The sequence below is a fragment of the Saccopteryx bilineata genome, chromosome 8, assembly GCF_036850765.1.
Source record: "Saccopteryx bilineata isolate mSacBil1 chromosome 8, mSacBil1_pri_phased_curated, whole genome shotgun sequence".
NCBI lineage: Eukaryota > Metazoa > Chordata > Mammalia > Chiroptera > Emballonuridae > Saccopteryx > Saccopteryx bilineata.
The window spans coordinates 50,577,869-50,605,782 of record NC_089497.1 but is presented as its reverse complement, the minus strand read 5'-3'; the positions used below and the strand labels follow the sequence as shown (position 1 = coordinate 50,605,782).

The 27,914-nt window shown below is 36.7% G+C and overlaps 1 protein-coding gene across 4 annotated transcripts in view; it reads right to left on the bottom strand.

Annotated features, from left to right (window-relative positions):
- Positions 1–27,914, bottom strand: part of STXBP5L (syntaxin binding protein 5L) — a 374,922-nt gene that overhangs the window by 203,883 nt on the left and 143,125 nt on the right. For all 4 annotated transcript variants that reach the window (XM_066240760.1, XM_066240762.1, XM_066240761.1 and 1 more), the window contains exon 10: positions 11,326–11,404. In XM_066240760.1, the coding sequence (XP_066096857.1) occupies positions 11,326–11,404 (79 nt within the window). The remainder of the gene's footprint in view (positions 1–11,325; positions 11,405–27,914) is intronic.

Genomic DNA, 27,914 nt, shown 5'->3' with positions numbered 1-27,914 from the left:
TCCACCTCAGGCACTAAAAATAGCTCAGTTGTGAGCATTGCCCAGATGGACAGGTCATTATCCCCTGAGGGTGGTTGCCAGGTAGATCCTATACAGGACACATGCAGGAGTCTATCTCCCCTCCTCTCACTTGGAAAAGAAGGGAAAAAAAGAAATAAATAACTATATAATTTATAGTGTTTTCATACATAAGAAAAGCATTAATAAAAATTATCAACACAGAGGAGTGACGTCATGGAAATGGCGCCGTGAGCAGCACGTCCGACAGATCTCCCCTAAATCACAACAAATTTATCAACTAGACACAGAAAAATTTATCCTCGGAGCATTCCGGAGTTCCACACAAACTGAAAGCGAAAGGACTGTTATCACTTGAATCTGAGAGACGAGGGTGTGGAGGAAGCTACCGCAGGGACGTTCATTCAAGCCACGAGGGAGTGTGCCTGTGGTGAGTCAGCCCACACTCGGAGCCCCGAGCAGCCGCGGGCGTGCGCCCGGTCCGGTTGCAGAGCGAGCACCGCCCACACTCCGGAGCGGCGAGCAGCCACCGGTGTGCGCCCGGTCTGGTTGCAGAGCAAGCAGCGCTAACGTTCCCAGCGGCACGCGCACTGCGAGTGAGAGTCGCCAGCCACCGGTGCCCAGTGAGAGTCGCCAGCCACACCCCATTCGCGTGCGTGCCCTGGGCATTCCACGCGCCCAGAGCGCCCTACTGGCCCGCACACCCAGGGTGCCCCATTATCCTGCGCCTGGTGCGATCCAGCCGCCAGCGGCAGGGTGAGCGGGAGAGGCACCAGGGTGGTCTTCCCTACTTGGGAGATTCTCTCCGTGGGCGGGGCACCTCACCCAGCCATTCAAGCTAACAATCAAGCGTTGGGGGAGGGGCGCGCACAGGCAGCCTAAAATACCTTCGGGAGCACAGCTGCGACCCAATCACTGAAATTAGCTTAACCCATGAAATCTGCGCACCCTCGGTTCTAATTGATAAGATCTCTCTCAGTTCAGCAATCCAAGACAAGAGGCGTGATATTTTTTAGTGCCTCTCGCTAAAGGGGCGGGGGCAACTTCTGATTGATAGAGCCTCCATATTCAGGGATAAACGCTAACAAGAAGGACTTGGCAGATAATAAGGTCTATACTACACTAGTCGCAAGCAGAGACTAGTGCCTCTTCTTCCCAGCCAAAACAGGCTACAAAGTGTGGAAAGCCTGGGTTGAGAGGTCCAACTGAATGCTAGGCGCTGAACAGTCACCTTGACAACAATTGACTCCCACCCCCGCCTGATTACACTGGAGGCCCTGACTGCCAGAGCCTTTCCCAAGCCTTGCACTGAGTGGGGATAGAGTGGGGATTTCCCAGCTCTTTGAGCCTCTTACTCCCCAGGCAGAAGCAGTTGCAGCCTTATAGCTGGATCACCAGGCTGCTAATTCAGGAAGGGGGGACTAGGAGAGAGAATCCAGGAAAGCAAACTCTCTCATCGTTGGACCCTGCAAACGCCAACAAGCCTTGACTACCAGCAAGACTAAAGCCAATTATATGACATTGCCATAGAATCCCATCAACTGCAAATCCCTACCTAAGTGTGACACAGGGGCAGAGCCTGGGGTACAGAGTCACCGACCAGGAAGAGGGAGAGAAAAGAAAAAGGAAGAAGTTAACCTCTCAAAATCAAGAAAAATCCACAGACTTTACAACTTGTTCCACTAATTTTTTGTTGTTGTTGTTTGTTTCTTCTATCTTATTGCCTTTAATTCCTCCACCTCAGTCCTTCTATTCTCTGCCCATCTTATGCTTCCCTTTTCTTGAACTACACTACCCATGAGTGTTACATTTTATTTCTCTTCTTCATCCTCACCCTCCTTTAAGGTTATACTCCAAAACACTTAACTCTCACTCTCTCCTCTTTTGTTTTTTTTTGTTTTGCTTTATTTTGTTTTTTTCTCTTCCTTTTTTATTTCTTCCTTCGTTTTTCTCTTTTTCTTATTTTTTCCTTTCTATTCGTTTTTTCTTTTCTCGTTTTACTTTCCTCCCATTTAATCCTCAATCACGAACAAATTAGTTAATTTGGGACTCAAGGCTTTTTTTGGCTTTATTTTTCTTTTTTGCTTTTGTTTTTGTTTTTTTCTTGTTTATTTTTGTGGCATTTTGGGTCCTCCCAACCCAAGGTCCCCACTGTATTTAGTCTTCGCTCCACTTAATACAACAGATTTTTACTTATTATTTTTATTTTTTTCTTCTTTATTATTCTTTTTTTTTTGGTCCTTTTTTCTGGTTCCCTCTTATCCCTCTCATTATATCTCTTAGTTGACCATCACTTACAAGCAAATCATCTTATGCTTGTCTAAGATTTTCTTCCTTTTTTTTTTTTTGCATTTAGTAGGTCCCTACTCCCTTTTTTTGCCCCTTGAACTCTTCACCCCAAATCAGGCCCTCCATTATAGGCACGATATTTCCCTGAGGAGGGGAGAGGAGGGAAAGAGAAGAAAGAAAAAAGGGGGAAATAATAAATTATTACTGTTTTTTTTTTGTGGGGTGTTTTACTTTTATTTATTTATTTATTTATTTTTTACTTTTTACTCTTTATTAATTCTAATTAGTGCTATCAACAAGACCACCCTCAGATGCCAATAAGAAAGAGGAAATCGAATATTATGGATACAAAAGAAAGAGAGGTAACACAAATAGATGTGGAAAAATCTATGGAGAAAAGACTTAACATATTGGAAGCCTTGGAGCTAAATGACAGAGAATTTAAACTAGAAATCTTAAAAATACTCAGAGATATACAAGAAAACACAGAAAGGCAATATAGGGAGATCAGAAAACAACTCAATGAACACAAAGAATATATTACCAAGGAAATTGAAACTATTAAAACAAATCAAACAGAAATGAAAAACTCAATTCACGAGCTGAAAAACGAGGTAACAAGCTTAGCTAACAGAACAGCCCAGATTGAGGATAGGATTAGTTAAATAGAAGACAAACAACTTGAGGCACAACAGAGAGAAGAAGAAAGAGACTCAAAAATAATAAAAAATGAGAAAGCCCTACAGGAATTGTCTGACTCCATCAGAAAGAATAACATAAGAATAATAGGTATATCAGAGGGAGAAGAGAAAGAAAATGGAATGGAGAATATACTCAAACAAATAATAGACGAGAACTTCCCAAGCCTGTGGAAAGAACTAAAGCCTCAAATTCAAGAAGCAAACACAACACCGAGTTTTCTTAACCCCAACAAACCCACTCCAAGGCACATCACAATAAAGATGACACAAACCAATGACAAAGAAAAAATTCTCAAGGCAGCCAGGGAAAAGAAGAGTACAACATATAAAGGAAGGCCTATTAGATTATCATCAGATTTCTCAGCAGAAACTCTACAAGCTAGAAGAGAGTGGACCCCAATATTTAAAGCCCTGAAAGAGAGGAACTTTCAGCCAAGAATACTATACCCATCAAAGCTATCCTTCAAGTATGAAGGAGATATAAAAACATTCACAAATACAGAAAAGATGAGAGAATTTATCAACAGAAAGCCCCCACTCCAGGAAATACTAAAGGGGGTTTTCCAACCAGATTCAAAGAACAAAAGAAAACAACACCACAAGTAACAGCTCCACCAAGAACACAATAAAACCAAACTTAAACTGTGACAACAAAGGAAAAAAAAGGGGGGAGAGGATGGAGATTAACAGTAGCAAAGGACGATAAAGTGCAGAAATACTTATAAGATAGGGTACTACAATGAATATGGTAGGTACCCTTTTCATTACTTAATGGTAACCACCCTTGAAAAAACCACCAAAAAACACTTGACTTAAAAAAGGTAGCAACAGAGGAAAGAAGTATGGAACACAAACAAACAAAAACAAATGATAGAAAAACAAAAAAGAAGAATCAAACTAGATACAAAACTAACAGAAAGCAATTTATAAAATGGCAGTAGGGAACCCACAAGTGTCAATAATTACACTAAATGTAAATGGCTTAAACTTACCAATAAAAAGACACAGAGTAGCAGAATGGATTAAAAAAGAAAATCCAACTATATGCTGCCTACAAGAAACTCATCTAAGCAACAAGGATAAAAACAAATTCAAAGTGAAAGGCTGGAAAACAATACTCCAAGCAAACAACACCCAAAAAAAAGCAGGCGTAGCAATACTCATATCTAATAATGCTGACTACAAGACAGAAAAAGTACTCAGAGACAAAAATGGTCATTTCATAATGATTAAGGGGAAGTTGAATCAAGAAGACATAACAATCCTTAATATATATGCACCAAACCAAGGAGCACCAAAATATATAAGACAGCTACTTATTGACCTTAAAACAAAAACTAACAAAAATACAATCATACTTGGAGACCTCAATACACCGCTGATGGCTCTAGATCGGTCATCCAAACAGAGAATCAATAAAGATATAGTGGCCTTAAACGAAATACTAGAACACCTGGATATGATAGACATCTACAGGACACTTCATCCCAAAGCGACAGAGTATACATTTTTCTCTAGTGTACATGGAACATTCTCAAGAATTGACCATATGTTGGGCCACAAAGACAATATCAGCAAATTTAGAGAAATTGAAATTGTACCAAGCATATTTTCTGATCATAAAGCCTTGAAACTAGAATTCAACTGCAAAAAAGAGGGGGAAAAACCCACAAAAATGTGGAAACTAAACAACATACTTCTAAAAAATGAATTGGTCAAAGAAGAAATAAGTGCAGAGATCAAAAGATATATACAGACAAATGAAAATGAAAATACGACATATCAGAATCTCTGGGATGCAGCAAAAGCAGTAATAAGAGGAAAGTTCATATCACTTCAGGCCTATATGAACAAACAAGAGAGAGCCGAAGTAAACCACTTAACTTCACACCTTAAGGAACTAGAAAAAGAAGAACAAAGACAACCCAAAACCAGCCGAAGAAAGGAGATAATAAAATTCAGAGCAGAAATAAATGAAATAGAGAACAGAAAAACTATAGAAAAAATCAATAAAACAAGGAGCTGGTTCTTTGAAAAGATCAACAAAATTGACAAACCCTTGGCAAGACTCACCAAGGAAAAAAGGCACAGGACTCAAATAAATAAAATCCAAAATGAAAGAGGAGAGATCACCACAGACATCATAGATATACAAAGAATTATTGTAGAATACTATGAAAAATTATATGCCACCAAATACAACAATCTAGAAGAAATGGATAAATTCCTAGAACAATACAACTTTCCTAGACTGAGTCATGAAGAAGCAGAAAGCCTAAACAGACCAATCAGCAGGGAGGAAATAGAAAAAACTATTAAAAACCTCCCCAAAAATAAAAGTCCAGGTCCAGACGGTTATACTAGTGAATTCTATCAAACATTCAAAGAAGAGTTGGTTCCTATTCTACTCAAAGTCTTCCAAAAAATTGAGGAAGAAGCAATACTTCCAAACACATTTTATGAGGCCAACATAACCCTCATACCAAAACCTGGCAAGGATGGCACAAAGAAAGAAAACTACAGACCAATATCTCTAATGAACACAGATGCTAAAATACTAAACAAAATACTGGCAAACCGAATACAACAACATATTAAAAAAATAATACATCATGATCAAGTGGGATTCATCCCAGAATCTCAAGGATGGTTCAACATACGCAAAACGGTTAACGTAATACACCATATCAACAAAACAAAGAACAAAAACCACATGATCTTATCAATAGATGCAGAAAAGGCTTTTGATAAAATACAACACAATTTTATGTTTAAGACTCTCAACAAAATGGGTATAGAAGGAAAATATCTCAACATGATAAAGGCCATATATGATAAACCATCAGCCAACATCCTATTAAACGGCATAAAACTGAGGACTTTCTACCTTAAATCAGGAACAAGACAGGGTTGTCCACTCTCTCCACTCTTATTCAACGTGGTGCTAGAAGTTCTGGCCAGAGCAATCAGACAAGACAAAGAAATAAAAGGCATCCATATCAGAAAAGAAGAAGTAAAGGTATCACTTTTTGCTGATGATATGATCCTATACATCGAAAACCCGAAGGACTCCACAAAAAGATTACTAGAAACAATAAACCAATACAGTAGGGTCGCAGGATACAAAATTAACATACAAAAGTCCATAGCCTTTCTATATGCCAACAATGAAATATTAGAAAATGAACTCAAAAAAATAATCCCCTTCACGATTGCAACAAAAAAAATAAAATACCTAGGAATAAACATAACAAAGAACGTAAAGGACCTATATAATGAAAATTACAAAGCATTGTTAAGGGAAATCGAAAAAGATACAATGAGATGGAAAAATATTCCTTGTTCTTGGATAGGAAGAATAAATATAATCAAGATGGCCATATTACCCAAAGCAATATACAAATTTAATGCAATTCCCATCAAAATCCCTATGAGATTTTTTAAAGAAATGGAACAAAAAATCATCAGATTTATATGGAACTATAAAAAACCCCGAATAGCCAAAACAATCCTAAGGAAAAAGAATGAAGCTGGGGGCATTACAATACCTGACTTTAAACTATATTATAGGGCCACGATAATCAAAACAGCATGGTATTGGCAGAAAAATAGACACTCAGACCAATGGAACAGAATAGAAAGCCCAGAAATAAAATCACATATATATGGTCAAATAATCTTTGATAAAGGGGCCAACAACACACATTGGAGAAAAGAAAGCCTCTTCAACAAATGGTGTTGGAAAAACTGGAAAGCCACATGCAAAAGAATGAAACTCGACTACAGCCTGTCCCTGTGTACTAAAATTAATTCAAAATGGATCAAAGACCTAAATATAAGACCTGAAACAATAAAGTACATAGAAGAAGACATAGGTACTAAAATCATGGACCTGGGTTTTAAAGAACATTTTATGAACTTGACTCCAATGGCAAGAGAAGTGAAGGCAAAGATAAATGAATGGGACTACATCAGAATAAAAAGTTTTTGCTCAGCAAGAGAAACTGATATAAAAATAAACAGACAGCCAACTGAATGGGAAATGATATTTTCAAACAACAGCTCAGATAAGGGCCTAATATCCAAAATTTACAAAGAACTCATAAAACTCAACAACAAACAAACAAACAATCCAATAAAAAAATGGGAAGAGGACATGAACAGACACTTCTCCCAGGAAGAGATACAAATGGCCAACAGATATATGAAAAGATGCTCAGCTTCATTAGTTATTAGAGAAATGCAAATCAAAACTACAATGAAATACCACCTCACCCCTGTTAGATTAGCTATTATCAACAAGACGGGTAATAGCAAATGTTGGAGAGGCTGTGGAGAAAAAGGAACCCTCATTCACTGTTGGTGGGACTGTAAAGTAGTACAACCATTATGGAGGAAAGTATGGTGGTTCCTCAAAAAACTGCAAATAGAACTACCTTATGACCCAGCAATCCCTCTACTGGGTATATACCCCAAAACCTCAGAATCATTGATACGTGAAGACACATGTAGCCCCATGTTCATTGCAGCACTGTTCACAGTGGCCAAGACATGGAAACAACCAAAAAGCCCTTCAATAGAAGACTGGATAAAGAAGATGTGGCACATATACACTATGGAATACTACTCAGCCATAAGAAATGATGACATCAGATCATTTACAGCAAAATGGTGGGATCTTGATAACATTATAAGGAGTGAAATAAGTAAATCAGAAAAAAACAAGAACTACTTGATTCCATACATTGGTGGAACATAACAATGAGACTAAGAGACATGGACAAGAGTGTGGAGGTTACCAGGGGTGGGGGGAGGGAGGACATGGGAGAGAGGGAGGGAGAGAGTTAGGGGGAGGGGTAGGGGCACAGAGAACTAGATAGAGGGTGGCAGAGGACAATCTGACTTTGGGCGAGGGGTACGCAACATAATTTAATGACAAAATAACCTAGACATGTTTTCTTTGAATATATGTACCCTGATTTATTAATGTCATCCCATTACCATTAATAAAAATTTATTTAAAAAAAATTATCAACACATACAACTTTGATAAATCTCAAAGGCATTATTATGTTTATAAAATAAGCTAGGCTCAAAAAATTATATATAATATATAACTACATTTATACAATATCTCAGAAAGCTGAAACTATAGTGATGGAGAAGAGATCAATGGTTGGCAGAAGTTAGGAGTATGGGAAAGGTGATAAGGGATAACATGAGGGAGTTTTGGGAGTGGGGAAATGCTCTGTATTACAGCAGTGTGTCCGTAAAGTATGGTGCACTTTTGACGGTCACAGGAAAGCAACAAAAGATGATAGAAATGTGAAATCAGCACCAAATCAAAGGAAAACCCTCCTAGTTTCTGTAGGATGATGTGGCAGCATGTGCGCATGCACAGATGATGACATAACACCGTGTATACAGCGGAGCAGCCTACCGCCATGCCAGTCGAGATGTGGATGGAACAGAGGAAAGTTCAGTGTGTTCTGTGGCTTACTAAATTCAAATCCATGACCCAAGTGCAATGTGAATATCGGCGCGTTTATAACGAAGCACCACAACAAAGGAATAACATTACTCGGTGGGATAAGCAGTTGAAGGAAACCAGCAGTTTGGTGGAGAAACTCCGTTCCGGTAGGCCATCAGTCAGTGAAGAGTCTATAGAGGCTATACGGGATAGCTACCTAAGGAGCCCTAAAAAATCTGTGCGTGAGCCCACATCGAACTGCACTGAATAGGTATGAAACTGGGGGAGTTTTCTTTTTATTTGGTGCAGATTTCACATTTCTATTGTCTTTTGTTGCTTTCCTATGACAGGTCAAAAGTGCACCACGACTTTACGGACACACTGTATTGCTATGATGGTGATTTTGAGAATTTAAACGTGTCAAAATCCATAGAATTGTATGCCAAAAGAAAAAGAGTTTAATTGTATAATTTGTAAAATAGATGAAATATAATAAAGAAAGCATTAACATTTTGTCTCAAAGAAGGCAATAGAATTAAACAATAAATTGTGTAATAATATAATATTTATTAAATGATAATATTTGTTAAACATTGATGATGTTCCAGGTATTTTGTGAAGAACCTGACATGTTTTTATTTAATCCTCATAATACTCCAATGAGATAACTACTATTATTATTCCTATTTAGCAGGTGGGTATACTGAGGCTTGGAGAACTTAACTGCACATGAAGTCTATCAGTAGGTAGCCATAATAAGAAGCGATTAAAACAGTAGCAGAAAGTAATTTTTATTTAACTACAGAGAACTTGATAATGGCAGTGGTAGCAGGTAGAGAGCTCAATATCCATATTTTTGAAGGGGATAAAATTATTATGCCTAGATGCCATTGTGGCTGGAGTGCCAGTAGGCAAATTGGTAATTGGGGACCAAAGAATTCTGAGAAGAATAGTTATTCATCCCTAGAAATGTAAAGAAAGGTTGAGAATGTCTGGTTTTAGATAAAGTTAAGCAGAATGTATACCCCTTACATCTGCTATCTATGTAGTCCTTTAAGAGGATTTATTGCTGCAGCATAAGTAGTAGAGCTCCTCTTGAGATTCCTGCTCTTGTCATAGCTATCCCAATTTTTTATTTCACAAAGTTGCTACTTTATCCTAGAATAAAATGGAAATATACCTATTTATTTCCACTTCCACACTATAGCCCATTTTGCTGTTCCAATACCTTTCAGAACTCTTAACTTCAGTGCTCTTCTGCTTTTTAGTATCCTTTTTTAATATAGTAGTAATTACAACAAATAGACAGAATGTACTAAAGTATACAGTAAGTGCAATGACAGTAATTATGATTAATTATATGTATGTAATTATTTTATATTAGAACTCTGAAGAATTACTTTAATACAAAGTTGAATTAGCATTATTAGAACAAATTATTAATTTAGGGCAGGTGAATAATTTAATAATGTGGTATCTATGATGATGATTTCTTTTTATTCAGAAATCCATTATATGCCATTCATAAAACTTATGACATTACAAGTTCTATACATAATTTCCTTAATCCTCACAAACATCACAAATGAGTAAATTAAAGTTTGAAAGTATTAATTAAAATTTTCAAGGTCATACAGATGTCATACCCTATAAGCTAATGATCTTAATCATTACTTTACACTACCATGACTTGAACTTTTGATTCCTGAAGTACATTTTCTCAACCTTCACCCTTTTTCTCCCTTTGCCTGTCACCATCCTGTCATCCCTTTAGTACCATCTAAGGCAACTCAAAAGGAAAGCCATGAAGAAATGCATTGACTTCTCTCTCTATTATTCTCTCCACTCTCTCTTGGGAGGTTTGGGCACTCTTTTGCTGTTTTTTCATAGCATATCTCTATAAGAGCACCTCACATGTTATATGGAAACCACAAGTTTATGGCCTTACTTCTGCTACTAGACCATAACAACTTCAAAATAAAAAAGCATTCACTTTTATTTTAGTATGCCAAATTTCACAAAATTACATATATGTTTTATATAAGTTTTATATATATAAACACACACACACACATAGACTAACTGGTTAAATGACCACAATTTTAAATGACCATAATGGCAGGTATACACTAACATTAAATGTACCTATGGTGCCAAGAAAACATTCTAGTGTAAGCATAAAAGTAATACAAAGTAGGTTATCCAATTTAGAGTAAAAATAAAGTTTAAGCAAGATTTGAAATTATGGTAATTCTGGATGAATATATTTCTACTCATAATTGTTGCAAGTAAAAAGAACATTGTTGATGTATAGGATATGGCTGCTATATATACAAGATGTAATTTTACTACATATTTTTCTTTAATTTTCTATATATTAAAATTTAGTACTATTTTATTATGCCAATATATATAAATGTTTATCTTTCAAACTAACTATGATCTTTCCAACTTCAGAATGTAGAAACCTAAAGTACAGAGGCTAGGGTATGTATGTAATAATTTTATGTTCAATACCAATAGGTAAAAAGCTGTGCTTAATAATGCTAATTAATTGCACCTTATCATGTGCATGTAAAAAAGTTCTAAATTGTTAAAATTAATGTATATAATACTCATCTAAATATTCACAAATCATTTTTAAATTATTTTCAATATTTATAATAATCATCATCATAGATGTCCTTATTAAACAATAAGATATCTGTACTTGTTAATGTAAAGAACTCAGCCAGGTAATATAATTATATAAAACTTTAAACAATACACAAACATTAAAAGTTATCTGCCTTTCTTATTTCTGTTTATTACATATTTCCCCACATTTCCTAAAGTAAAAATGCATACCTGTTTCTGCAGGTCTTGTATTCTACTTTAAGAATTGGTTTACATGACTCAGATTTTCTTCCTTCTCTTTGACTTTTTCCTAAAGCAAAAGAAAAGATTTTATTAAATCCAATTTAACTTCTACTCATTCATGAGAATTAAAATGTTTGACTAAAGGAATATAAATAAAAACATAATAATGTAATTCTGTGTTTTTCTTGATAGAATAAACACATCTATGAAGCCTAATATTTTTGTTGAATCTGTAAACAACTTATTGAATCCTAACAGTTGACTGCTATATATTCAATTAAGTTATATATAAACTTATCAAATTAGTATTGCTTTACAGTCTCTATGTATAAATATTGTCTATGTAAGACTATTTAATTAATTAGTTGTTTCAAGATAAACACTTTTTAATTAAAAACATACATATATATTTATGTACACAATAAAATGTACTATTATGAAAATCCGTACTAGATTCAATATTTTATCTATAATACACACAAACCCCATTCATATAAAGAAAAACATGCTATTCAACACTTATGATAGGCTATCAAAATCAATGCATTTTCATTAAATGTTCATGTTATATTTGCATATAACAAAAATAATAGTTTCTTGTAGGGGAAAGTTTATGCTGTTTAGATTCCGTAAGATTTTGAATAAAGAATCAAAAAGTATGAAATGGAAACAAAGCTATTCTGTATTTAACATATTTATCTAATCTTTCTATTTATGCTTTCGCTTATATTCTAATTTTAATTTTTATTTATTTATTTATTCATTTTAGAGAGGAGAGAGAGAGGGAGAGAGAGAGAGAGAAGGGAGGAGGAGCTGGAAGCATCAACTCCCATATGTGCCTTGACCAGGCAAACCCAGGGTTTCGAACCGGCGACCTCAGCATTTCCAGGTCGACGCTTTATCCACTGCGCCACCACAGGTCAGGCTCGCTTATATTCTATCTCATTTTAATAAAAATTGATGTTTTTAGATGTTTCCTTTTTATTTTAGTAAATATCCCTATTTATTCTTATATAGCCACAGTTATTTATAGACATAGATACCTATTATAAATAGGTATTTACCCACATATATGTTTCAAATTTCATGATGGCTTTAAAATGGTACAACCAGGTCCACAGAGGATGTGAAGATAGTTGTATTTAATTTTTTAAGGGTAGGGTATCATCATACAACATGCCTTATCTGCTCTATGGTATGCTTTCTAAAATTACCTTCTCTTTTATCTATGTCAATAAAGAAGTAACCAATAAAATATTGGTCATAATCATTCTCATAATAAAAAATATTTAGAAGCATCTCATATAAAAAAAGTTGCTGACATTATATATAATGGCTATGGCTCAGGACTCACTCTAAACACTGGTCTTAGGGTTATGGAATAGAGGGTTGGTGACTACTGGTTTTGGTAATGAGTTAAAATACATAGAACTGAAGGAGGAAACAGAGCCAGAAAAGACACTCATTCATTTCATGGCTAGTTGGTGCTTCTCTAATAATTGCCAAGCCTTTAGTAACTAAAACAGTATATTTACAGTTGTTTATATATGTGGAAGCAAATATTATTTTTAAATCAACACACATCAATATATCCTGATTTCAGGATCTTAGAGTAAGAATGAATGATCACAAGAAGAACTTAAACAAAAAGAAGATAGCATTAAAAACAACTCTGAAATCATAAAAAAGAACCTGTCAGAAATGACAAATACAATATCTAAAATGAAAACTGGACTACAACGAATCAACAACAGGCTGGATGAAGTGGAGGACTGAATCAGCAATTTAAAAGACAAGATAAATTTAAGCACAGAAACAGAGAAGCAAAAATAAAAGAGGCTCAAAAATACTGAGGAAACTAATAGCCCTCTGGGACAACATGCAGAGAAACAACATCCGCACTATAGGGGTTGCTAAAGGAGAAGAGAATGAAAAAGGGATAGAGAACTCGTTTGAAGAAATCATAGCCAAAAACTTCCCTAAACTGATGAAGGAAAAAGTCACACAAGTTCAAGAAGCACAGAAAGTTCCATTAACAATGAACCCAGAGTTTTAAAATTAGTGACATTAGTGAAATGGCGCTGTAAGGAGCGATACTGATAAATCTCCCCAAAAATTCAACAAGATCTTCAACCAGAGACAGAAAAATCTATCCTTGGGGCCTCCAGAAGTTCCACACTAAACGCAAAGGTATGATAGAGCAAAAAATTGAATAAATATATAATCAACCCCAAAGGAAATAAGATGGAGGAAGAAACACTCCGCTTTCCTCACTAACCTAAATAAGGGCTGCTTTCACTGGGAACTGAGAGTATAGGAACTAAGGCAGGCATAGGGTGTGAATAGAACCAGGCTGTGGCATAAATGTCCGAACCAGGCTGTGGAACGGACATCCAAGCCAAGGACAAACAGTGCTTGTGGCAACCCAGTCAACACAAGCGAACACTCGTGCCAAATCCAGACAAAGAAAGACAAGTGGAGCAGCCATCAGCCCCGATCCCCTGGTCAGCGCATGCAGATAGTGGGCGAGAGATTCCTCCTAGAGCCCCGGGAGTGGGTGCCCATGTTACCGGACAGAGGGGCAGAGTCAGAGGCCTTTCTGTGGACCGAAACCGGAGTCTCGGGGTTGCCCCTGCGCTCTGAAAAGAGGCACGTGAGGAGTGAGCAGGAACAAAATTCCCTACTCTTGAACTTTTCCGTGCGGATGGGGTGCCTCACCCGGAGTGAGAGGCGCCCGGCCTGATATCCTGGTCAACGAGCGCTGCTAGTGGGTGAGAGATTCCCCCGGGAGTGGGCACCCATGTTCCAGGACAGAGGGGCAGAGTCAGAGGTGTTTGTATGGGCCGAAACCAGAGTCTCAGGGTCATCCCTGTGCCCTGAAGAGTTGCGTGCGAAAGTGAGATTCCCTATACTCGAACTTCTCCGGGCGGGTGAGGCACCTCACCCAGCAATACAAGCTAACAGACCCGTGAAGGATTAGCTTAACCCACAGTCTGCTCGCCTCCCAACTGACATATGCAACCCTAACTGACAAGATCTCTCACAGGTCAGCGATCTAAGACAAGAGGGGAGATATTTTTTGGTACCTCTTTTTTTTTTTTTTGAATTTTACTGAAGCTGGAAATGGGGAGAGACAGTCAGACAGACTCCCGCATGCACCCGACTGGGATCCACCTGGCACGCCCACCAGGGGTGATGCTCTGCCCACCAGGGGGCGATGCTCTTCCCCTCTGGGGTGTCACTCTGCCACGACCAGAGCCACTTTAGTGCCTGGGGCAGAGGCCAAGGAGCCATCCCCAGCGCCCGGGCCATCTTTGCTCCAATGGAGCTTGGCTGTGGGAGGGGAAGAGAGAGACAGAAAGGAAGGAGGGGGGGGGTTGGAGAAGCAAATGGGCACTTCTCCTATGTGCCCTGGCCAGGAATCGAACCCGGGTCCCCCGCACACCAGGCTGACGCTCTACCGCTGAGCCAACCGGCCAGGGCCTTTTTGGTACCTCTTGTTATGCTATGCACACAGGGGTGAGGGCAACCTCTGACTGGCAGAGCTTACATATTCAGGGCTATATGTTAAAAAGAGGGATTTGGCAGCTTGTAAATTCTACTACTTTGCAAACAGCAACTAGGGCATCTTCTACCCAGGCAAAACAGGTCACAAAGTGAAAAAAGCCTAGGGAAAGTGGTCCCACAGAGTGCAGAGGCATTCGGGACATGCCTAGAGGAGCATAGAAAGGCACCTTGAAAACAACTGGCTCCCAGCCCCGCCTGATTATGCTAGTGGCTCTGACTGATTGAGCCTAACCCAGAGCCCTGCGCTGAGTGGGAATAGAGTGGGGATATGCCAGCTCTTTGAGCTTCTTACTCTCCAGGCAGAGGCAGCAGCAACCCCATAGCTGGATCATCAGGCTACTAATTCAGGAAAGAAAGACTAGGAGAGAGACTCTGGAAAAATGGACTCTCTCATTGTTGGAGCCTGCAAATGCTAATGAGCCTTGACTGCCAAGGAGACTGAAGCCCAATATATGACATCGCCATAGAGACTTATCAATGCAAACCTCTACCTAAGCATGCCACAGGGGCAGAACCTGGGGTACAGAATCACTGATCAGGAAGAAGAAGAGAGAAGAAAAAGCAAGATGATAACCTCTCAAAATCAAGAATAATCCACAGACTTTATAACCTATCCCATTTTATTATATTTGTTTGTTTGTTTCTCTTATGTTCTTGTCTTGATTATTTTCTTCCTCTTCCAATTTGGTCATTTAATTCTCTGCCGGTCTTACTCTCTCCTCTCCTTGAACTATACTACCCATAAGTGTTACATCTCCCATTATCTTTCCTTTCTTCTTCTTTTCTCTCTATGAGGGTTGCACTCCAAAACCTTTAACTCTCTCTCTCTCCTTTTGTTCTATTTTCTTCTTTTTCTGTTTTCCTCTTTCTTTTTTTCTCCCTCTATATTAGTTTCTTCTTTTCTCCTTTACTTTTCCTCTCATTCAATCCTCAATCATGAACAAATTATTTTATTTGGGACTCAAATTTTTCTTTGTGGCACTTTGGGGTTTTTTTAATTCGCTTTTTTAACTCACTAGCAGTGCTCCCAATGCTGGCTCTCCATTTTATCTAGTACTTGCTCCACTAAATACAATAGTAATTTTTAAATTTTTCCCCCTTTTTCCTGTTTCCCTCTTATTCCTCTCATTATATCTCTTAGTCAACCATCATGTAAAAGCAAATCATTTTATTCTTGACTGAAATTTTTTCCTTTTTTGCATTTTGTGGGTCCATAACCCCCCTTTTTTTTAACCCCTTACCACTTCTCCCCAACTTAGGCCCTCCATTATACATAGTTTTTGTTCTATTTAGCACAATATAATTCATAGTTCACTACAGGATTTTCTCAAGAAGGAGGGGAGAGGAGAGGAGAGGAAAAGAAAAAGGGGGGAAAATAATGTTTTTTTATTTTTATTTTTTTAACTTTTTATTCTTTATTAATTCTCATTAGTACTATCAACAAAACCACCCTCAGATGCCATTAAGGAAAAGAAAATTGAGTATCATGGATACAAAAGACAGAGAGGGCCCTGGCCGGTTGGCTCAGTGGTAGAGCGTCGGCATGGCATGCGGGAGTCCCAGGTTCGATTCCCGGACAGGGCACACAGGAGAAGCACCCATCTGCTTCTCCACCCCTTCCCCTCTCCTTCCTCTCTGTCTCTCTCTTCCCCTCCTGCAGCCAAGGCTCCATAGGAGCAAAGTTTGCCTGGCTGCTGAGGATGGCTCTGTGGCCTCTGCCTCAGGCGCTAGAATGGCTGTGATTGCGGCAGAGCGATGCCCCAATATGGGCAGAGCATCGCCCCCTGGTGGGCATGCCAGGTGGATCCCAGTCAGGCGCATGCAGGAGTCTGTCTGACTGCCTCCCCGTTTCCAACTTCAGAAAAAAAAAGACAGAGAAGTAGCACAGATAGATGAGGAAAAATCTATGGAGAAAAAATTTAACATATTGGAAATTTTGGAGCTAAATGACAGAGAATTTAAAATAGAAATCCTAAAAATACTCAGAGATATACAAGAAAACACAGAAAGGCAATTTAGGGAGCTCAGAAAACAACTCAACGAACACAAAGAATATATTACCAAGGAAATTGAAACTATAAAAACAAATTAAACAGAGATGAAAAACTCAATTCACAAGCTGAAAAACGAGGTAACAAGCTTAGCTAATAGAACAGGCCAGATAGTGGGTATGATTAGTGAAATAGAAGACCAGGAACTTGAGAAACAACAGAAGGAAGAAGAAAGAGACTCAAAAATTAAAAAAAATGAGAAAGCCCTACAGGAATTGTCTGACTCCATCAAAAAGAATAACATAAGAAAAATAGGTATATCAGAGGGAGAAGAGAGAAAATGGAATGGAGAACATATTCCAACAAATAATATATGAGAACTTCCCAAGCCTGTGGAAAGAAGCAAACAGAAATCTGAGTTTTCTTAACCCCAACAAACCTACTCCAAGGCACATCATATTGAAATTGGCACAAACCAACGACAAAGAAGAAATTTCGCAAGGCAGCCAGAGAAAAGAAGAATACAACATATAAAGGAATGCCTATTAGATTACCATTAGATTTCTCAACAGAAACTCTACAAGCTAGAAGAGAGTGGACCCCAATATTTAAAGTCCTGAAAGAGAGGAACTTTCAGCCAAGAATACTATACCCATCAAAGCTATCCTTCAAATACAAAGGAGAAATAAAAACATTCGCAGATACAGAAAAGATGAGGGAATTTATCATCAGAAAACCCCCATTCCAGGAATTACTAAAGGGGGTTTTCCAACCAAATACAAAAACAAAACAAAACAAAACCACAAGTAAAAGCTCCACCAAGAACACAATAAAACCAAATTTAAACTGTGACAACAACAACAACAACAAAAAAAAAAGGGGGGCAGAGGACCGATATAAACAGTAGCAAAGGACGATGGAGTGCAAAAGTACTCACAAGATAGTGCACTACAATGAACAGGGTAGGAACCCTTTTCATTACTTAATGGTAACCACCCTTGAAAAAACCACCACAGAAGCACATGATTTAAAAAAGATAGGAAAAGAGGAAAGTTGTATGGAATACAACCAAACAAAAAAAAGGATAGAAAAACAAAAGACAAGAATCAAACAAGACAGAAAACTAACAGAGAGCAATGTATAAAATGGCAATAGGGAACCCACAAGTGTCAATAATTACACTAAATGTAAATGAATTAAACTCACCAATAAAAAGACACAGAGTAGCAGAATGGATTAAAAAAGAAAATCCAACTGTATGCTGCCTACAAGAAACTCATCTAAGCAACAAGGATAAAAACAAATTCAAAGTGAAAGGCTGGAAAACAATATTCCAAGCAAATAACATCCAAAAAAAAGCAGGCATAGCAATACTCATATCTGATAATGCTGACTACAAGACAGCAAAAGTACTCAGAGACAAAAATGATCATCTCATAATGATTAAGGGGATGCTGAATCAAGAAGACATAACAATTATTAATATATATGCACCAAACCAAGGAGCACCAAAATATATAAGACAGCTACTTATTGACTTTAAAACAAAAACTGACAAAAATACAATCATACTTGGAGACCTCAATACATCGCTGACGGCTCTAGATCGGTCATCCAAACAGAGAATCAATAAAGATATATGGCCTTAAGCAAAACACTGGAGCACCTGGATATGACAGACATCTATAGGACATTTCATCCCAAAGTGACAGAGAATACATTTTTCTCCAGTGTACATGGATCATTCTCAAGAATTGACCATACGTTGGGCCACAAAAATAACATTAGCAAATTCAGAAAAACTGAAGTTATACCAAGCATATTTTCTCATCATAAAGCCTTGAAACTAGAATTCAACTGCAAAAAAAGAGGAAAAAATCCCACAAAAATGTGGAAACTAAACAACATACTTTTAAAAAATGAATGGGTCGGCCCTGGTGGTTAGTTCAGTGGTAGAGCATCGGTCTGGCGTGCAGGAATCCCGGGTTTGATTCCTGGCCAGGGCACACAGGAGAAGCGCCTATCTGGTCCTCCACCCCTCCCCCGCTCCTTCGGAAAAATACAAAAAAAAATTAAAAAAATAATGAATGGGTCAAAGAAGAAATAAGCGGAGAGCAAATGATATATACAGACAAATAAAATTGACAATACGACATATCAGAACCTATGGGATACAGCAAAAGCAGTGATAAGAGGGAAGTTCATATCACTTCAGACTTATATGAACAAACAAGAGATAGCCCAAGTGAACCACTGAACTTCACACCTTAAGGAAACTGGTAAAAGAAGAACAAAGACAACCCAAAACCAGCTGAAGAAAGGATATAATAAAAATCAGAGCAGAAATAAATGAAATAGAGAACAGAAAAACTATAGAAAAAATTAATAGAACAAAGAGCTGGTTCTTTGAAAAGATCAACAAAATTGGAAAACCCTTGGCAAGACTTACCATGGCAAAAGAGAAAGGAATCATATAAACAAAATCCAAAATGAAAGAGGAGAAATCACCACGGACACCGTAGATATACAAAGAATTATTGTAGAATACTATGAAAAACTTTATGCCACTAAATTCAACAACCTAGAAGAAATGGATAAATTCCTAGAACAATACAACCTTCCTAGACTGAGTCAAGAAGAAGCAGAAAGCCTAAACAGACCAAGTAGTAGGGAAGAAATAGAAGAAACTATTAAAAACCTCCCCCAAAATAAAAGTCCAGGCCCAGATGGTTATACTAGTGAATTCTATTAAACATTCAAAGAAGAGTTGGTTCCTATTCTACTCAAAGTCTTCCAAAAAATTGAAGAAGAAGCAATACTTCCAAACACATTTTATGAGGCCAACATTACCCTCATACCGAAACCAGGCAAGGACGGCCCAAAAAAAGAAAACTATAGACCAATATCTCTAATGAATACAGATGCTAAAATACTAAACAAAATACTAGCAAATCAAATTCAACAACATAGTAAAAAAATAACACATCATGATCAAGTGGGATTCATCCCAGGATCTCAAGGATGGTTCAACATACATAAAATGGTTAATGTAATACACCATATCAACAAAACAAAGAACAAAAACCACATGATCTTATCAATAGATGCTGAAAAGGCATTCGATAAAATACAACACAATTTTATGTTTAAGACTCTCAACAAAATGGGTATAGAAGAAAAATATCTCAACATGATAAAGGCCACATATGATAAACCATCAGCTAACATCATATTAAATGGCACAAAACTGAAGGCTTTCCCCCTTAAATCAGAAACACGACAGGGTTGTCCACTCTCTCCACTCCTATTTAATGTGGTGCTAGAAGTTCTAGCCAGAGCAATCAGACAAGACAAAGAAATAAAAGGCATCCATATAGGAAAAGAAGAAGTAAAGTTATCACTTTTTGCAGATGATATAATCCTATACATTGAAAACCCCAAAGAATCTACAAAAAGACTACTAGAAACAATAAACCAATACAGTAAGGTCGCAGGATACAAAATTAACATACAAAAGTACATAGCCTTTGTATAGGCCAACAATGAAACATTTGAGAATGAACTCAAAAAAATAATTCCCTTCACGATTGCAACAACAACAACAAAAAATACCTAGGAATAAACATAACAAAGAATGTAAAGGACCTATATAATGAAAACTACAAAGCATTGTTAAGGGAAATGGAAAAAGATACAATGAGATGTAAGAATATTCCTTGTTCTTGGATAGGAAGAATAAATATAATCAAGATGGCCATATTACCCAAAGCAATATACAAATTTAATGCAATTCCCATCAAAATTCCAATGACATTTTTTAAAGAAATGGAACAAAATATCATCAGATTTATATGGAACTATAAAAAACCCCAAATAGCCAAAGGAATCCTAAAGAAAAAGAATGAAGTTGGGGGCATTACAATACCTGTCTTCAAACTATGTTATAGAGCTATGGCAATCAAAACAGCATAGTATTGGCAGAAAAATAGACACTCAGACCAATGGGCCAGAATAGAAAACCCAGAAAGAAAACCACATATATATAGTCAAATAATTTTTGATATAGTGGCCAACAACACACAATGGAGAAAAGAAAGCCTCTTCAACAAATGGTGCTGGGAAAACTGGAAAGCCACATGCAACAGAATGAAACTTGACTCCAGTTTGTCCCTTTGTACTAAAATTAATTCAAAATGGATTAAAGACCTAAATATAAGACCTGAAACAATAAAGTACATAGAAGAAGACATAGGTTCTAAACTCATGGACCTTGGTTTTAAAGAGCATTTTATGAATTTGACTCCAAAGGCAAGGGAAGTGAAGGCAAAAATAAATGAATGGGACTACTTCAGACTAAAAAGTTTTTGCTCAGCAAGAGAAACTGATAACAAAATAAACAGACAGCCAACTAAATGGAAAATGATATTTTCAAACAACAGCTCAGATAAGGGCCTAATATCCAAAATTTACAAAGAACTCATAAAACTCAACAACAAACAAACAAATAATCCAATAAAAAAATGGGAAGAGGTCATGAACAGACACTTCTCCCAGGAAGAAATACAAATGGCCAACAGATATATGAAAAGATGCTCATCTCCATTAGTTATTAGAGAAATGCAAATCAAAACTGCAATGAGGTACCACCTCACATCTGTTAGATTAGCTATTATTAAGACAGGTAATAGCAAATGTTGGAGAGGCTGTGGAGAAAAAGGAACCCTCATTCACTGTTGGTGGGAATGTAAAGTAGTACAACCATTATGGAAGAAATTATAGTGGTTCCTCAAAAAACTGAAAATAGAACTACCTTATGACCCAGCAATCCCTCTACTGGGTATATTCCCCCAAAACTCAGAAACATTGATACGTAAAGACACATATAGCCCCATGTTCATTGCAGCATTGTTCACAGTGGCCAAGACATGGAAACAACCAAAAAGCCCTTCAATAGAAGACTGGATAAAGAAGATGTGGCACATATACACTATGGAATACTACTCAGCCATAGGAAATGATGACATCGGATCATTTACAACAAAATGGTGGCAGCTTGATAACATTATTTGAAGTGAAATAAGTAAAGCAGAAAAAAAACAAGAACTGCATTATTCCATGTTCCATGGGACATAAAAACGAGACTAAGAGACACTGACAAGAGTTTGGTGGTTACGGGGGGGGGGAGGGAGAGTGAAAGGGGGAGGGGAGGGGCATAAAGAAAACTAGATAGAAAGTGACAGAGGACAATCTGACTTTGGGTGATGGGTATGCAACATAATTGATGGACAAGATAACCTAGACATATTTTCTTTTAACATATGTACCCTGATTTATTGATGTCACCCTAGTAAAATTAATAAAAGAAAAACAAAAAAAAAATACCCCAAAACAACAATGAACCCAAAGAGGCTCACAAGATACAATATAATTAAAATCCGAAAATTAAGAGACAAAGAAAGAATATTAAATGCTGTGAGAGAAAAGCAACTAATTACCTACAAAGAAGCCTTCATAAGGCTGACATCTGACTTCTCAACAGAAACACCTCAGGCCAGAGAGGATTGGCAAGAAATATTCAAAGTGATACAAAACAATAACTTAAAACCAAGACTACTCTATCCAGCAGAGCTATCATTTAAAAGTGAAGGAGAAAAAAAAGACCTTCCCAGACAAGAAAAGGCTCAAGGAGTTTATTACCATTAAACTAGTACTGCAAGAAATGTTAAAGGGCCTGCTATAAAAAGAGGAAAAGAAAAAAGAAATCCAGGAAAAATGTATTATAGCTTTAAAGAATAAAATGGCAATAAATAAGTACATATCAATACTAACCTTAAATGTAAATAAATTAAATGTTCCAATTAAAACACATAGGGTAGCTGCATGGATAAAAAAACAAGACCCATATATATGCTGTCTACAAGAGACCTAACTGAAAACAAAAGATACACATAGACTAAAAGTAAAGAGATGAAAAAATAAATAGCTCATGCAAATGGAAATGAAAAAAGAAAAAAAAAAGCTGGTATAGCATAGTTATATCTGACAAAATATCCTTTAAAACAAAGGCTATAGTAAGGGACAAAGATGTTCAACATAATGATAACGGGAGGAACCCAAGAGGAGGATGTAACCATGTAAATATTTATGTACCCAATATCAGAGCACCTAAATATATAAAGCAGATTGTGGTGGACATAAAGGGCAAGATCAACAGCAATACTATAATAGTAGGGAATTATAACACACCACTAAAATAAATGAAAGTATCCTCCAGTCAGGAAGTCAACAAATAAACAGTGGCCTTAAATGACACACTAGATCAACTAAATTTTATTGGTATTTTCAGACTAATACACCCCAAAGCAACAGAACATGCATTCTTTTCAAGCCCTCATGGTACATTTTCTAGGATAGACCACATGTTACTACACAAAACAAGTCTCAGTAAATTTAGAAATATTAAAATCATATCAACATCTTCTCTGACCACAATGGCATGAAACTAGAAATCAACTACAATAGAAAAACTGAGAAACATTTAAACACTTGGAGGCTAAATAGCATGTTATTTAGTTAACAAATGGGTTAACAATGAGATCAAGAAAGAAATTTAAAAAATCTGGGAAACAAATGAAAATGAACACACAACTACCCAAAGTCTATGGGACACAGCAAAAGCAATCCTGAGAGGGAAGTTCATAGCATTATAGGCATACATTAAGAAGCAAGAAAAAGTTCAAATAAACAAGCTAACCCTACACCTAAAAGAACTAGAAAAAGAACAACAAACAAAGCCCAAAGAAGTAGAAGGAAGAAAACAATAAAGGTCAGAGTGGAAATAAATGGCATACAGCCCCACCCCCCCAAAAAAAATCAAAAGGCCAATGAAACCAATAGCTGGCTTTTTGAAAAGGTATACAAGATTGACAAACCTTTCATCACTCATCAAGAAAGAAGAGAGAGGACCCAAATAAATAAAAACTAGAAATGAAAGTGGAGAAGTAACAACTGACACCACAGAAATACAAAGGATTATAAGAAAATACTATATGCCAAAGAAGATTTATATGTCAAAAAATTGGATAACCTAGTGAAATGGATAAATTTCTAGAAACCTACAATCTTCCAAAATTAAATCTGGAAGAATCAGAAAACTTGAGCAAACCAAATTACAAAAATGACACTGAAACCATTATCAAAAAACTCCCAGCAAAAAAATGCCCTGTACCAGATGGCTTCACAGGTGAGTTTTACCCAATATTCAGAGTAGAACTAATACCTATCTTTCTTAAAATAATTCCAAAAAATTCAAGAGGAGGGAACACCTCCAAACTCATCAGGCAAATATGATCCTAATTCTAAAATCAGGTAAAGATTCTACAAAGAAAGAAAACTATAAATCAATAATATCCCTGATGAAAATAGATGCTAAAATTTTCAATGAGATAGTAGCAAAAAGGATCCAGCAATACACTGAAAAGATCATACATCATGATCAAGTCGGATTTATTCTGGGGAGTCAAGGCTGATACAATATTTGCAAATCAGTAAATGTGATTCATCACATAAACAATATGAAGGATAAAAACCACATGGTCATATCAACAGATGTAGAAAAAGCATTCCATAAAATCTAGCACCCATTTATGATCAAAAATCATAGCAAAGTGAGAATACAGGAAACATACCTCAACATATATAATAAGGGCAATATTTGACAAACTGACAATCAACATCATACTCAGTGGGCAATAAATAAAAGCAATCCCCTTAAGATCGGGAATAACACAGGGATGTCTCCTCTCTCACTGTGATTTAACATACTTCTCGAAGTCCTAGCCACAGCAATCAGACAAGGAAAAAATAAAAGGTATCCAAATTAGAAAAGAAGTAAAACTGTCATTATTTACTGATGACATGATATTGTATATAGAAAAGTCTAAAGTTTCAGCCAAAAAATTCCCAGACCTAAAAAATAAATTTGGCAAAGTGACAGGATATAAGATTTAAAACATATTTTATTAAAAAAATTAAATTCAACAGGGTAACATTGGTCAATAAGAATACATAGTCTTCAGGTAAACATTTCTATAGCATTTGAACTGTTGATTATGTTGTATACCCATCACCCAAAGTTAAGTCATTTTCCATCACTGTATATTTGTCCCTCTTTAAACCCTCCCCTACATACCTCTCCCCCTGGTAACCACTTCACTTTTATTTAGGTCCATAAGTTTTATATCCCATCTATGTGTAAAATCATATACTTCTTAGCTTTTTCTGATTTACTTATTTCACTTAGTATAATGTTCTCAAGGTCCATCCATGTTGTCATAAATAGTAATATGTCATCATTTCTTATGACTGAGTAGTAGTCCATTGTATATATGTACCACATCTTCTTTAGTTAATCCTTTATTGGGGACACTTTGATTGCTTCCAGTTCTTGGCAATGTAAATAATGCTGCGATGAACATGGGGGTGTATGTTTTCTTATTTATCAATGTTTTTGAGTTTTGGGGGTAGATACCCAGTAGAGGGATTGCTGGGTCATATGGTAGTTCTATTCTTAGTCTTTTGAAGAACCACCATACTTTCTTCCATAATAGTTGTACTAATTTGCATTCTCACCAGCAGTGAATGAGGGTTTCCTTTTCTCCACAGCCTCTCCAACACCTGTTATTACCTGTCTTGTTGATAACAGCCAATCCAACAGGTACAAGGTGGTATCTCATTGTAGTTTTGATTTGTGTTTCTCGAATAGCTAGTGAAGATGAACATATTTTCATATATCTGTTGTCCATTTGTATGTCCTCTTAGGAGAAGTATCTAGTCAGGTCCTCTCCTCATTTGTGAGTTCTTTATATATTTTGGATATTAACCCCTTATCAAAGCTGTTGTTTGCTTTAAATATCATTTCCATATAGTTGGCTATTTGTTTTGTTTCCAGTTTCTTTTGCTGTGCAGAAGCTTTTTAGTTTAATATAGTCCCATTCATTTATTTTTGCCTTTACTTCTCTTGCCTTTGGGATCAAATTCATAAATTGTTCTCTATGGCCAAGGTCCATGAGTTTACTACCTATGTTTTCTTCTATGTAATTTATTGTTTTGGTTATTATATTTATGTCTTTGATCCACTCTGAATGAATTTTTGTGCAAGGGAACACACTGTAGTCAAGTTTCATTCTTTTTCATGTGGCTTTCCAATTTTTCCAGCACCATTTAGCAAAGAGGCTTTCTTTGCTCCATTGTGTGTTTTAGGTTTCTTTGTCAAAGATTATTTGTTTGTGTATATGTGGTTTTATTTCTGAGTTCTCAATTCTGTTCCATTAGTGTGTATGTCTGTTTTTCTGCCAATACCAAGCTGTTTTGATTATTGTGGCTCTCTAGTATAACTTGAAGTCAGGTAATGTGATACCTCTGGCTTCATTCTTTTTCCTCAGCACTGCTTTGGCTACTCAGGATTTTTTATGGTTCCATACAAACCTGGTGACTTTTTTCTATTTCTTTAAAAAATGACATTGGGATATTAAAGAGGATTGCATTAAATTTGTATATTGCTCATACCTGCCAGAATGGCTTTCACTTACAAATCAACAAACAGCCAGTGCAGTGCTGGTGAGAGTGTGGAAAAAAGGGAACCCTCCTGCACAGCTGGGAGAATGCTGTTTTGTACAGCCACTGTGGAAAAAAAATGTGAAGTTTCCTCAAAATATTAAAAATGGAACTTCCTTATGACCCAGCTATCCCACCTCTAGGAATATATCCTAAGAATCTCAAAACAATTATTCAAAAAAAGATATGCAGCCCCATGTTTACTGAAGCATTGTTTACAATAGCCAAGATCTGGAAACAGCCCAAGTGTCTGTCTGTAGAAAAGTGAATAAAAAAGCTGTGGTACATTTACACAATGGAATACTATGCAGTTGTGAAAAAGAAAGGGAATCTTACCTTTTGCAACAGCATGGATGGACCTGGAAATTATTATTAAGTGAAATAAACCAGTCATAGAAAGATAAGTACCATATGCTTTCATTTATATGTGGAATCTAATGAACACAATAAACTGAAGAACAAAATATAAGCAGAGGCAGGATCACAGGGAACAGATGGACAGGTGTCAGAAGGAAGGGAAAAGTGAGGACAGGATCAAAGAATGTTAAAGGATTAGCCAAATTTTATGTACATAACACACATATACATACAACAGGGTAGCAATTGCCAGAGGGGAAGGGGGGGTGGATGTAGGTGAAGTAGGAAGAAAGAGGGTGAAATGGGGGTGGAAAGAGACTTTGCATGGGTCATGGGGGGCACAATGTAGTGTGTAAAGGGTGTTATATTAAGTGGGTCACTTGAAACAATGTCAACAAAATATTTAAAATTTTTAATTAAAAAGAAAACAGAAAAATAGAGAAAATCAGGAAAACATAAAGCTGATTCTTGGAAAAGTTCAATAAAATAGATCAGCCTTTAGCCAGGCTAAAAAGAAAGAGAGAGGACACAAATGACTAATAACAGAAATAGAAGAGTGGACATCACTACAGAGCCCATAGACATAAAAAGGATAACTCTATGCTCACAAATTTGATAATCTAGATGAAATGAACTAATTTTTTAAAAGGCACAACTTGCCAAAACTCACACAACAATAAATAGACAATCCGAATAGGCCAATATTAATTAAAGAAATTGAATGAAAAATCAATAACTTTCCAAAACAAAGCACCAGGCCCAGATTCTACCTAACATTTAAGTAAAAAAAAATCATACCAATTATCTACAATTTCTTTCAGAGGACAGAAGCAGGAGAAATATGTCCTAATTCACTCAATGAGGCCAGCATTACTCTAATACCAAAACCTAGAGAATTACAAAAGAAAACTATAGACCAGTATCTCCCCTGAAAATCAATGAAAAAACCCTTAAGAAAATGTTAGTGAATCAAATTCAACAATGTATAGAAAGTTTTCTACACCATGATTAAGTGAGATCTATCCCAGGTGAGCAATGCTGGTTCAA